The sequence below is a fragment of the Pezoporus wallicus genome, unplaced genomic scaffold (assembly GCF_028554395.1).
Source record: "Pezoporus wallicus isolate ANWC-B61680 ecotype Strahan unplaced genomic scaffold, APGP_CSIRO_Pwel_v1 contig_8047, whole genome shotgun sequence".
Classification (NCBI taxonomy): domain Eukaryota; kingdom Metazoa; phylum Chordata; class Aves; order Psittaciformes; family Psittacidae; genus Pezoporus; species Pezoporus wallicus.
The window spans coordinates 3406000-3418937 of record NW_026639548.1 but is presented as its reverse complement, the minus strand read 5'-3'; the positions used below and the strand labels follow the sequence as shown (position 1 = coordinate 3418937).

Genomic DNA, 12938 nt, shown 5'->3' with positions numbered 1-12938 from the left:
CTGACATTTAAAGAATGAACAAATATTCCTGAGCCCAATATAGATGGAAGCAATGGAAATACAGAGGAAATAGATGTATTTGTATCAATTTTCTCCCTACTGAGGATTTACATATATTGGTCAGGTTAATGTTAGCCTGCATTAACATTTATAAATCAATTAGTACAGCCATGTAAACCCAAGAGTAAACATCCACTTGTTACAAGTGCATCAGCAATCATGCAGGAACCAGTCTGGTGGTTGCAGTTTAAATTCCTTCAAACCAAGAGATCTGTTCCGTGACCTGTGCTCTTGTCACTGCAATTCACTTTTCTACCTGACTTTCCCTTTCTCCACTTACCTTCTGCAGGAGTTCAATTTCCTGCTGTTTGGCGTTGAGAACAGCCAAGGCTTGCTCATGCTCCAACTCCAGCTGTTGCCGCCGTTCAGCAGCCTCTCGCATATGCTGTTTCAAAGGAAGCAGAAAAACTATCAGGAGACTTTAACGCATTCTACCTGCAGTCAAACATGCTGCCATTCCCAGGCATGCAGATATTCTTCTCTACATTAAAGATCTCTGGTATCACTGGTAGGCAAGAGGGAAACTGGATGGGATTTTAATATGGTCAGTACTTAGAGGCACATCGCCAATGCTAAACTCAGGCATTCTGACAGCAATCTCTTAGGATATATGACTGTCATTGCCAGTGATATGCCTCTGTGATGCACAAGTGAACAGTACCCAGTTTATTCATCAGGCACACATTTATATATGGCATTTTGCTGAAAAATTAAAGATTGGGACTAAAAATAGCTTGACAACTCCCTAAGTGCCTCTTTATCTATGATATGCTTTTTTTGTGATTTGTTTTGCAAATGATGACCCACAGAAATAGCTTATGTTTGCTAATCTCTATTATTTATAGCAAATTAAAGCAAAACTACCAGAGGTCAATTTGAACAGAAGTGACTATACGGTACTCAAAACCAACTTTCAAAGTACAGTTGCTACTAATGATTCAAAGCAATATGATAAAGGTTCTTGGGAAGAGCAGAAACTTGTCAAGATACCCTTGCAGATAGAAATCTTTTTCATTACAAGTTAATATTATTCTCCCAATATCATTATAACTTTCAAACACCCTGTTCATAAATGGCAGTTAAGAAAGATCTCTATAGATTCTGATCTCTCTGGCGAAACTGGGACTAAAGGTTTTTATTTTCCAAATTACATATTATTCCCATAATACTCACAGAACAGAGGCACAATATCTTATCTGCAGCACCATGAGTTATTTCACATAAACCTATTAGGAATCAGCACATGCCTAATTGTGTATGGGAGAAAATTTTATCAAGCATATTGCTAACCTATGTTACTCACAACAAAAATGGACAGCACAGGGGGGCTGCCTTCTCTCAATTTGGGCATGTTTGCAAAGAAAGCAGAAATGTCTCCAATACTCCCCTTGGCCTCTGCTTGGGAAGTTTTTAGTTTTATTTGATGTATTAATTAGAAACAACAACAACAAAAAAATCAAAGATCTTTCCAATTTACCAGTTTTCACTCTCAGCTAAGGCTTACTTTCCAGGAATGTTGTGAGGATTCAGTGTCCTGACTGTCAGCATTTCTGAAGTATGCACATAGAAAAGTATGCACATAGTAGAAAAGTTAAATGGATCTGTTAACGGGTAGAATCTATTCTCCATATTTAACAAGGACCAAAAATAATGGTTCTGATTCTCACCTCATCTGAATGAACATCACCTATTTTTGCTAACCAGTATTATGATTTAAATTTACTGAGCTCAGCAGCTTCCATCAAGTCTTACGTAAAACTTGACAATGATGGAGCATCAGCATATTTCTTATATTCAAGAAATAGTGGGGCTATCAAGTCATTCTTACACCTTTAATTATTAGTAAGAAACCAAAGGTCTCACTTCATTCTCTCAAGATTTAGTACCAGATTTGGTACAGCATTATTTGATACTGTTAAGTTCTTATTACTTTTACAAAAGCTACTACAGAACATTTCTAGTCCTTTGGAGACATCAATAAATAATTAATACCATGACCACACAGTGAATCTATAAAATTCAGCTTTTAATTTCTCTGTTTCCTAAAATATGTATTTAATGATCTACAGTTCACAGATGTTAAGGTCAAAAGAAACTATTTGGTCATCTGTGTAAACCTAAAAGTACCTCTCTTTCATTTTTAGTATTGTCATGATCTACTTACTATTTAAAGCAGCAAGGATCTATTCACCCCAGCATCTGTCCCTCCCCTGGCACAGCAATTAAATCTCCCCCAAACCAGAAGCAGTTCCTCCCCTCCTGCTCTGCTCACAAATCGGTTCTGTCTGCAAATCTGTTTTGCACTTCATATCTGCACATCAGCTGTTGTCATTTCTTCTTCCAAGCCTGAGGGGAATAGGTTAGGGAAGTAGAGAAGGACTTCAGGAATCACTAGAAGACCAGCAGGGAGAAAGCTCTATGCTGCTGAATTTCTTCTGCATCTTCCTTCAGGACTGACTTTTACAGTGATCACATTGCCATGGTTTTTGAAGGTGGTTACATTCCATTTGTCCTTGCTATCACTGTCCTTAATGTGAAGCGGGTTAGAACTTTTTAGACATGTATATTTGCAATTTTCTTTTTGCACCCTTTCTAGAGGTCCTAGTAATGTTACTCTAACGTCAGAAAGCAAATCCACATCTGAAATAGCTTCTTTCAAACTACAGAGCTAGATGGTTGTGCAGTATAAGCTGTTTCTGAAATAACAATTCAGGGACCTGCTCAAACAGTTGTTTTTCCAGGTTCCGCATTTCACAATGAATAGTCCATCATAGTTCCAACCATTTCAGTTGACTAGAGCTGCAAACAAAATAAAGGAAACAAAGGAACCCATCCTTTCCTATAGCAGGGACTCACACAGTTCTAAAATGTGCAACTGGTTAGTGCTAGAACAAACTCCAATGGCTTTCACGAACTAAAGTCCTAAAGTCTTGTTTATGAGACAGAACTCATACATGATGCTGAATGGGGAGTAAATTTAATTCCCACCCAAGTACTCTTACAAAAGGACTTCTCATCTGCGCTTGCAGATGGGTGGGCACCATTACAGTGGAATGAATGGGAAAAGCTGGCTGAACACATCAGAAAATCAGAACGGTTCTATGTGAGAGGCACTGTGAAGATTCTCAGAAATTAGCTAGTTCAGCAGTTCTTTATCTTCCCTTTTCTGCTGTGCTGATACATCCTGAATTTCTCAAAAGAGAAACTGAATTCCTCTTCTGACAGGGAAACAAGGCTAAATATTTCTCAAAACTTTCCAATGATTGGAAAACTGTAAACCATTTTTTCAAACTACTTATTTCCTGAGCATATGAGGACACATGTGAAATATACAATTAACTGCATCTGCTTGGGCATAGTTTAGTGCTAAAAAGGTTTCAAGACTATTCAAGGCTGTTCAAATTCTGCCAGCTCATAAGGATTCTGCTCAAGGGACAGAACTACCGAACATGAAAAGCCAGGATTCCTATATCCACCAGACAAGTCTGGGGTTATTTTTTTAGAAGGAGTTGTTAAACAGAACAGTAAGAATTATGAGATGTACAGGATATTTCTCTCACTAATATTAGAAGTATTACTGCAGTAGTAGTTAAGGAAAAATCGGTCAAATAGCCAGATTCAGCTCTTCTACAGAAGAAATTCGGGAAAATTAAGTCAAATGCCTGCAGATAATCTAATTAAAGAGTGGAACTGTTTGGTATGGCCAAAGAGGAAAGTATGTTCTTTAATCTGTTTTAAGAAAACAGAACAGAATCCATTATTAGAGTAGTTTCAAGTGTTCAAAGCCATATAAGCCTCACAAAATCAGCATCTGAACAGGGTTTTATTGCTCATGAAAGTGGGGTTTTTAGTATCACAGGAGTCCAGACAATAATAATTTGTATTTTAATTTGATGAAATGAGAATTAATGCCAATTTATTTAGAGCAAAATCTAATCCTCAGCTGTTTTATGAGCTATGAATTCACAGTTCATTTCTTTTCTATGACTTTTTTCCTCATATATTTCTACCACGAGCTCTCTGAAGTGAATTTCTGTAGCTATCAAGCTGGAATCCCACAGTCATCATAGAGGGAGCACAGACAAGCCAGACCTGTTGGCACAGCTTCTAGGTGTTGATCCTACTTTATAGGTACTAGCGCATGGCTCACAGTGAAACAGAAAATTAGTGATAAAGGCTGTGGAACTGCCAGGTTTGTATTCCAGAGAAGAAAAGGAAGGAAATAACTTCCTACTTATTCCTGGGAAAGGTTGTATTAGTGTAAAGACAGATAGCAGTGTATCACTCTTCTGTTTAATTTGGCAGTTTCATTTTTCCTTTCCCAATAGATGTGTTTCTTATTTTTATTATAATTCTAGATTTTTTCCATCAGTACCACCTACTGACTGGTAAACAGGACACTGATAATTCACTGCACAACAATACATAGAACAGGAAACTCCCCTCAGCATTGCCTAAATAGGTTATTTCAACAGCTCATGCTTCTAGAAGCTGCTATAGTAAGCTGGTTCAACAGAGCAGTCAGTTTACCTCTGATAACTCCACAGTCTTTTGGAGGCTCAGAAAGAGGGATGTGACTTATAACCACCTTTCATTTCCACCTGTGGCTGGCAGACCTCCTCCTCACCTCTTACACAACATTAAATAAAACTTGAGAGAGGGTTTCAACAACATCCTAGCAATACAACAAGCCAAAACAAAACCTCTCCTTAAAATTCAGATAGGTATCCATTTGCATAACTACAATCATCTCCAAATGCTCAGATCTATTCTGATGCAGCCAACAGCAAAACTACTTTTCCCATTTTTAGAGTGAGTCTGATGCAAGTCAAAATCATTAACAAATCCAACTTTAAATAAGCGACTGCAGTTATGACAAGCACTGGCTGAAGCCACTTAGCATTATTAAAACAGTCTGCAAAGAAAAGCCTTGCTCACAATTGAAGATCTAAGACCAGTTATTTGCACTTCCATCTCCTGCTCCCAGGGCATTCATCCCTCCTTTGCTAGTCACTTCAATGGTTTGAAAATGGAAAATTTTGGGCTTGAGAAGATGAAAAATAAGCAGCTCTTTGGCAGTTTGTCAGAAAAGTTTCAGCACCAGATCAATCTTACATTCTAAACAGACTGAAAATATCCTTCATTTTTCTAAATGGTCCAAATTACAGACAAGTGTTTACAATTGTTTTCTCTCTCAAGAAGTCTCACTGTAGTACTCACCAGTGCAGTTTACTCACTGATGCAAACAGCTGTAACTGCATGGCTTCTTTGTTGTGGGTTTTGGTTTTTGTTTGGGGTTATGTTTTTTAATAATCTTAGTTGCTTAATGCTCTTCAAGACATGTTTTAGTGGCAGCTTTCCACATCACAGCTTCCGTATTTTCTACAGCTAAGAAAAACTGGGAACTGTGGCTCATTCAAACTAGTTTGTGTTTCTACCACATCACAGATCCTTCTCCGTTACTCCTGATCCATCCATCAAGGTTTGGCTTACCAAGCTACTGACTTGAATCTTATTTAATCAATGAACATCAGCACTATTAATCAAGTAATAGAGGTACTGGATTGTTGGATTTTATGGCATTATACATACCTTTAGGACCTGCTCTAAGTTCTCCAGCTTGGCTTGGAGCTGATGTTTTCCCTTTACAGCCAAATCTCTTTCTTTGGTCACTCTGAGAAGGGTTTCTCTAAGATGGTCATAGTCTGATTTTACCTAGAAAAAACAGAATGTCAACAGACATTCAACACAACAGAATGTAATCATTGTCCAAACTTATAATTAATGAAAACTATATCTGTCACAAACACTTCTGCATGTTAAAATGGGAAGAGGAGAAAAAGTTCAAAGAACTTAGGAAAGAAGCATGAAAGATGGAATGAAATGTTCATTGAGGAAATTGTGTGCATCTCATTCCGGCATACAGGAAACATCTTTCAACAAGGACTACAATCTGGCAGCCAAACTGTAGTTATGCAAATTTAGATAAGTATTAAAATAAATGACAACCAACTCCTTATTTCTCTGCATTTCAGAGGCATCAGAAATGGGTATACTATCTAGACACAGAAATCTAATATAAATATAGAAATATAAGTCACCTTTATTCTTTAGTATAAATTGACTTAAATTAAGTACCTTGGTGCTAGCTTAACCATTTCAGTAAGACTAAATCTTTCGATAAAAGGATTTTGTGAACCAATGATAGTGACTACTTCATAAACACACATAGAAAATAAGAAAATATTAAACTATTTTATCCTGCCATAGAAAAGTTCTTTCTTTAAATCAGATCAGCTGAAAATTTTATTTCTTATCTCTGACCATCTTATGCCTTTGTGTCACATATTGATATGTGACAACAGGATTTTCATAGCTTGTATCATATCAGGAACTGCAATTTTTACATTAAGACTGAAAACCCCTCAACAATAAACACCTGGGTAAATCAAATACATAATGTTGACATACTATTTCCACTTCCCTGCAATGCTTTTAGAAGGTAAGAAAGCAAAAGAAAGATCCATATTATTTTTAGTGAACAGTGTTCCAAGAAGCATCTGTTTTCCTTTGTTAACTGCAACACAGGGCAGAAGCACAAACAATGCTGGCAGGTTTATGGACTAAAGAAAGGCAAAGCAGTACCAAGTACTGGGATGCAGCACAGCCTTTCATCTGGGTGCAGCTCATGTTTCCTTCTCACTTTAGCAAAGGAAGTGACAAGTTTTTTTTTTTTGTTTTCCCAATTTAATTACTGTAATTCCTTAGGATTTGTAAAGAATGAGTGGCATTAAAGCAGTCTCTGAGGTGGAGATCTCCTGAACCTTTTCTAAAGGAATGTTTTGGAAACTGATTCAGGCTTTCTATTTGCCTTCTGGCATCAGTTTGTTAACTTGCAAATTTTGCCATAGACCAAACAATCTAAATGGTCGCAGCCAGCCCTGGTATTCATCTTTGCAAGAGGGCTCTTTAGGGTGCAGTGGACTAGAAAAAAGAAACATGAAAATGGAACAAATCATGTTTTCCACAAGAACTGATGCAATTATTGTCAACCTCATGATTTTTTTTTTCTGTGCACATTTTTCTTTTCCTCCTCCCTCTTTTCTTTCTAACTGATGAAACTATTAAACATTGGATTTTCAGAATCTACTAACTTCCTGCACCCTTTGGATTGCATTTCATTGCTCAGATCAGTCAGTGTATATTGTTGAAGAATAATGGAGTGGAAAAAAAGGAAGCAATGAAGCATCACTGTCAACAACACAATTTTGTTATTGCCTGTGATTCCCAGTTTATTTACTGAGAGTGAATGAAGTACAATATTTTGAACAAGTTTCAAGAAAAGGTTATTTTCCTCAGGCTTTAGTTTTCCCTGTCTCTAAAACAGTTGACACCAACTTACTACCTTTGTAAAGAATTTGCTGAAACTTACTAGTCATCACAACCTGAGTAATTTTGGGGAGCTACTGAGCCTATGGTACCTTTCTGCTATATGCTTTTCCCAGGAACACTGATAACTTTAAATATTCCTACAGGGCATTCTTACCTATACTTTCTGCTTTGAAGATTGTATACCACATAGAATGTGGTGATAGACACATTTATATAACCCATAAGGCAGCATAAAACTTGATGAGTCTATCATTTGCTCTTTTTTTTTAGATAACATTTGTTCTTCAATGTGAATTTAATGCTCTCTTCAAGCAGGCTGTTTAAGAACATATGGGATATACATGAACTTGAATTACAGAGAGCACATTAAAATATCAATGCTCCCAGTGGCAAAAACAGTTGACCTAAATAAAGTGCCATCATAAACAGTTTAAATTTCATGGCAGAAACAGGGAACATTTTGATCTCTGATGTTTCTCTGTTCAATGCACCAATCAATTTAGTTTTCATCCCAAACCTTCACACTTGCTAAATGTGCCCTCATTTAAGTCAGTTATGACAGCCAGAATGCTGCTAAAGCATCTTCCACTTGCTGAACACTTGAACAGAAACTACTTACTGAACACCAGCTCACCAAAGCAAACCAGCAGTTTGTTTCACTGGTGAAAAGCTCCACCAGCCTTATAACCCACCATATGCCTTGATTCTAGACGTTATAGACCTGCCAATTTCTCAAACAACTGTTCAGAGAACATGACTGACAAAACTACCATGAAAATGGTATGATTTCAAGTATTGTGGAAATAAATTCTGAATGTATAACGCCTATTCTCTTTTTACATAAAAGCACTATCCCATATACATTCAAATGAACAGGAAAATAAGAGCCCAGAGTCACAGCACTCCTAAAGGCCACAAAATCTTTTCACATGTACTGGACTCCCAGAATGCAACTTTGTTTCTCTTATGCAGAGTACCAAAACTAAATCATGTAAGCTATTTAAATTTCAGCTTCATTTTGTGGATTTAAGGTAGCTAGCTTCTTTTTCCTCCTTTCTAGAGTCAAATTTCAGCCACTACCTTGTGCACAAATGAGCGGCAGTTTTATCTGTGCTACATAACAGAATGCATAAATACTCCTCCAGCCCCATTTGATTGGATGCAGTTGGCCTGTTTTTCAGGACAGCTCTCAAGGGTGAACAAGAATAAGTTATTTTAGGCAGGTTTTCCCCTTCAGGGCTGAGCCCTAACTCTGCTCCAACCTCCATCCAAAGTTGTACAGTTTCCCACTTTGTGATTAGTAAAATGTAATCTAAACTGCACAACCTATCCTCGAGCTCACTGTTTGTGGTAAAAACAAATCAAAACCAAAGAGAAAACCCTGAGTAATTACCTCTGAAAATCTCTTATATGCAAGAAGGAAAACATGAGGTCTGTTAGCAATCAGAGCACACTGCAAGGATGGCATGTAGTTAACGTTGCTAGAAGTGAAAGGCTACGCTTGCAGCAAGTCTCTGATTCTGCTGAGGCTGGGATATAAAATTAGTAGAGTAGGCATCCAGAACTGTAGCCTTGTGCCTTTCACAGTATTGAATAGATCTGAAGACACCCATAGTATGACAAATTCTGACACTGTAATAGTAAACGGTAATTTTATTATTTAGTGGCTAATGTGTCGAAGGTTGATATTTTAACTTCGTATTTTAAATTCATTTTACTGGATTTTTCAAGGTACCTCAAGCACTTCACTGCTGTAGGAGCCAAGCACTACCTAAAACAAAGCATTATTAACCACGCAGTTCTTCCCTTTCTAATAGTAAGAGGGCTAACATTTTTTGTGTCACCAACATACTGAGCCTTCACTGCATTAATGCTGCATGCTATTTCTGTGTCAGCTAGAAAATAAAACTGCCTAAGTAAGACTTCATGTGCCTTGTGAAGAGTGAAGGCAATGTGTAAACAACAACAAAGAGGAAAAACGTTAGGAAAGGGAGAAATTCTAGACAGAGGAATAAAATTAAGTGATGCTATTATACGTGTCTTCCTCCTATCATAGAGTCTTTTTATATAAAACCTCAGCAACAGGGAATTTCAGGTCTGCTTCGATACCAGATACTACACCCAAAATGCAGAGTACATCCACAGCCACGTCTGAATTTTAGTCATTTACATTGTCTCAGGAACTCATCAGAGCTCCTCTGGTTTGGAAATTCAGCAGTGGGCTACTCTGTGACACTTGCACGTCAGAGATATGAAAAGGTACAGTTACCACTGTTTTGCAAGCTTTGAGGATGGGCTTTCATCAGGGCCTATGGAAGTTACAGCTCTTCTGATATGAATGAGGTTGCCGAGCAACTCACTTCAGCCCTGTAGAAATCCCAGGGTGGAGTTTTATTTTTAGCTAAATTTAGCCCTGTAAAGTGGCTGGTTCACAATGTTTCTTCCACTGAATGCATATGTGGTGAGGTAAGGCACACCAGACTCTCCTTCCATGCTGGTCACCACGCAGTATTTGCCACAGATATAATCACACTCTAGTCAGAAACATATTTCTTGTCCCATAAAAGGTACAAACAAGAACTGAAGAAAAATGCTTACTATTAAAATAGCTTTTATATCAGGACCTGGAATAACTGAGACTATGCCATGTGCCATGCTACAGGGGAAATAACTACTAAATAGAGCTTAGGACATTTGGTGCTGGACAAGAGATTTTCAACATTATATTGTGAAATATTAAAATTCAAAGAAAAAACAAAGGGAAACAATCCACTTTTATCCACTCTGCAATCTGATCGCTGTAACAAATGAATGTATGAGATCTGTGCTCATGATGTTACCTGGTCATATTGGAGTGCTTTGTGGGACACACTTGCATACTGAAGGCTCAGGCGATTCTTTTCTTGCCCAGCATCCTTCAGTTCATTTTCCTAAAACACAAGTAAAGAATGTTACAGACCATTCTTTACAGCACATCCTATTAAGTTCTTAAGGAAGCAATGTTTTTGCATTATTTGGTATTAACAAACTATTAAGAGTAATATCAGGCACAGAGCCAAAAGGCACTGAAGGTGCAGAAAGCACAGAAGCAGCAGATTAGCTTGCAATTACAGCTGGCGTTCTCATAAAACCACGTTTTCAGTAGATGATCTGATTAAAGATGTGCAAGCAAAGAGAGATGATATGAGTTAGAGGCCTGGTGCAAACAAAAACAATAATAAAAAAGACCTCCTTGTGGATGTAACGAAGAGCTCAGACCTGGCTGTCTCACAGCTGGGACAAGAGAGGGACTTGGCTTCCAGAAAAATGTCATGCTATCAAACTTAGGTCTTCAGAAGGCATTCTGAGGTCAAAAGCCCACAACTGCAATGTATAATCATGTACACAGTTTTATGCACACCTATTTCAATTTATTTATAATATATAATATATGAATATATGCACATTCTAACACAAATATTTTTAGAATCCGAGTAGACCATCTGTGTACTACACTGGCAGCACTATAAGGAGGAAAAAAGGACAAGTAAATAAAACTCAAATATACAGTCAAACTAGACATGCAGAAATGCTTTGTCAGGTCACACAAATCAAAATACATGCAGCTCAGGAGAAAACTGCATAATCCTCTAATGTATCTGACAATTTCTGTTTCACAGAAGCTGAAAAAGGTAGTTGTCTGTGCTGCAATCTTCAATTCAATTCCTTATGAAAGTTGCAATCAGTCATGCTGGGCAATCTGTAATCTTTCCATCCTACAGCATGCACTAGACATTCTCTTCTGAAAACACTGGTTATATGTGCCAAAAACTGTACTAAAATTGGTGACACTGAGCCCACTTCTGACTGATATAAAATTATTTCCAATATTGCACCATTAAAACCCACACTATCAGCAGATTTCTCTACTAATTCTGCTGAGGTGTAAAGAAAAACTGTTCACATGTTTTATCACAATTTCTCTCCAAAATTCTCAATATAAAAAATCCCAACAAGCTGCCAATTCCTGATTTACCAATATAAGCCCTAAAAAAAAAAGGTAAATATTCTTATATTTAAATGGTTTTCATACTGCTTGAAACAAAAATGTGCTGTATCAAGCATACCTTTCTTAAATCTCTGCACACAAGATTCATGTTTTAAATAGAACACTAGTGTCTTCAATTAACAGAAGTTGTTAAACTGTGTATCTAAATTGTTTCCTAAGCATCATTTCTTGAGCATCAGAACCAGTGAAGCAGACAGACTGCTGCCTACTGGTTACATGACTAACATCTAAGAAGGCAGGACATTCAAATCTGTTTGAAATCGGCCACTGGGTTCAAAATTATAAAGTCAGCTAAACAAATAGTATGATCATATGAATAGTTTCTGTCTACAGAAAATGAGATTAAAATGTTTTATAAAACATTTCACACAGAAAACGCCATTCTGAGTATCAGCAACTTTAACATATGAATTAATTCCACATAAGATCCTGCTATGCCCACCCCTGGAGTGCCAGTCTTATAGTTAAATTTGAACACAAAGGATAGTGAAAATCAGTTTGGTTTAAATAATGACATGTTACAGCACCACCATGGTCCAGTATCAGAACATCTCATCAGCTTTGGGAAACTGTTCTCCCGACTACACGTCAAGTGCTCCTGCACTGAACTAAACTAAGAGGACAAACTGCAGCATGTTCACAGTCTCTTGACTGCAGATGTACCTGGCACATATGCAGCTCAGCAATTATAATTTCTCAACTCTATCAAAGCTGTTATTCAGGGTGCAATTAAAGTGGCAGTCAAGTTCTGAGAGATGCTAAGGGCCTGAGGGCTAAAATGAGAATTTCTTCGCTTCCATTGCATTTGCAAAGGGGTGAATTAAATCAGTAAATATTTTTATAATAGCAACAAACGGCACATAACAGTTCCTTGGATATGCAAATAAATCATTGTGTCCTATTAATTGCTGAAAGTCACTTGTAAAGCATTACGCGTCTATTCTGCATCTTACAAGATGAAAACCAGCTACACTATCTGCTCTGAAACCTTTACATCAGCAGGCTCTTGTCAAGCCAGATTTGACATTGACTTTAATGAATCCATTTCCACTTGTTACAAATCAATACTACTCAGCTGACTTTAATGAGGAACAAGTGACAACGAGTTACCAGGTTTTAATAATGTTATTAAAAGGAACTCAACCAGAAATGGGGTGGTGGGAAGGGAAAGGAGAGGAGGAGTAATTGATGGCAATCTAGGCCAGCATCTTTCACACCCTACTTCAATTCTCCATAATGAAAAACAGTTTATGAAAGCTGGCACAGCAACTGGTCTGGGTTTTAGTTTTACCTAAAGAAAACACATTTTATCATGTTATTTGCAAGGATGACTAGAAGCAGGGCAGTAACCCCAGTTTCACTGGTCCTTAGTTATAGGCATACTTAGAACATTTAGATTGCTTGCTCTCAGAAAAAAGCATTAAGGAACAAAGAATAA

General features: G+C 37.4%; 1 protein-coding gene across 10 annotated transcripts in view; it reads right to left on the bottom strand.

The window, feature by feature from the left end:
- RIMBP2 (RIMS binding protein 2) overlaps positions 1-12938 on the bottom strand; it is a 136395-nt gene that overhangs the window by 47476 nt on the left and 75981 nt on the right. For all 10 annotated transcript variants that reach the window (XR_008972850.1, XM_057414914.1, XM_057414913.1 and 7 more), the window contains 3 exons: positions 10293-10382; positions 5653-5775; positions 341-445 (listed from right to left, as the gene is read on the bottom strand). Coding sequence is in view for 9 of the 10 variants with exons in the window: in XM_057414914.1 (XP_057270897.1) it covers positions 341-445; positions 5653-5775; positions 10293-10382 (318 nt within the window). In the remaining variant the exon portion in view is untranslated. The remainder of the gene's footprint in view (positions 1-340; positions 446-5652; positions 5776-10292; positions 10383-12938) is intronic.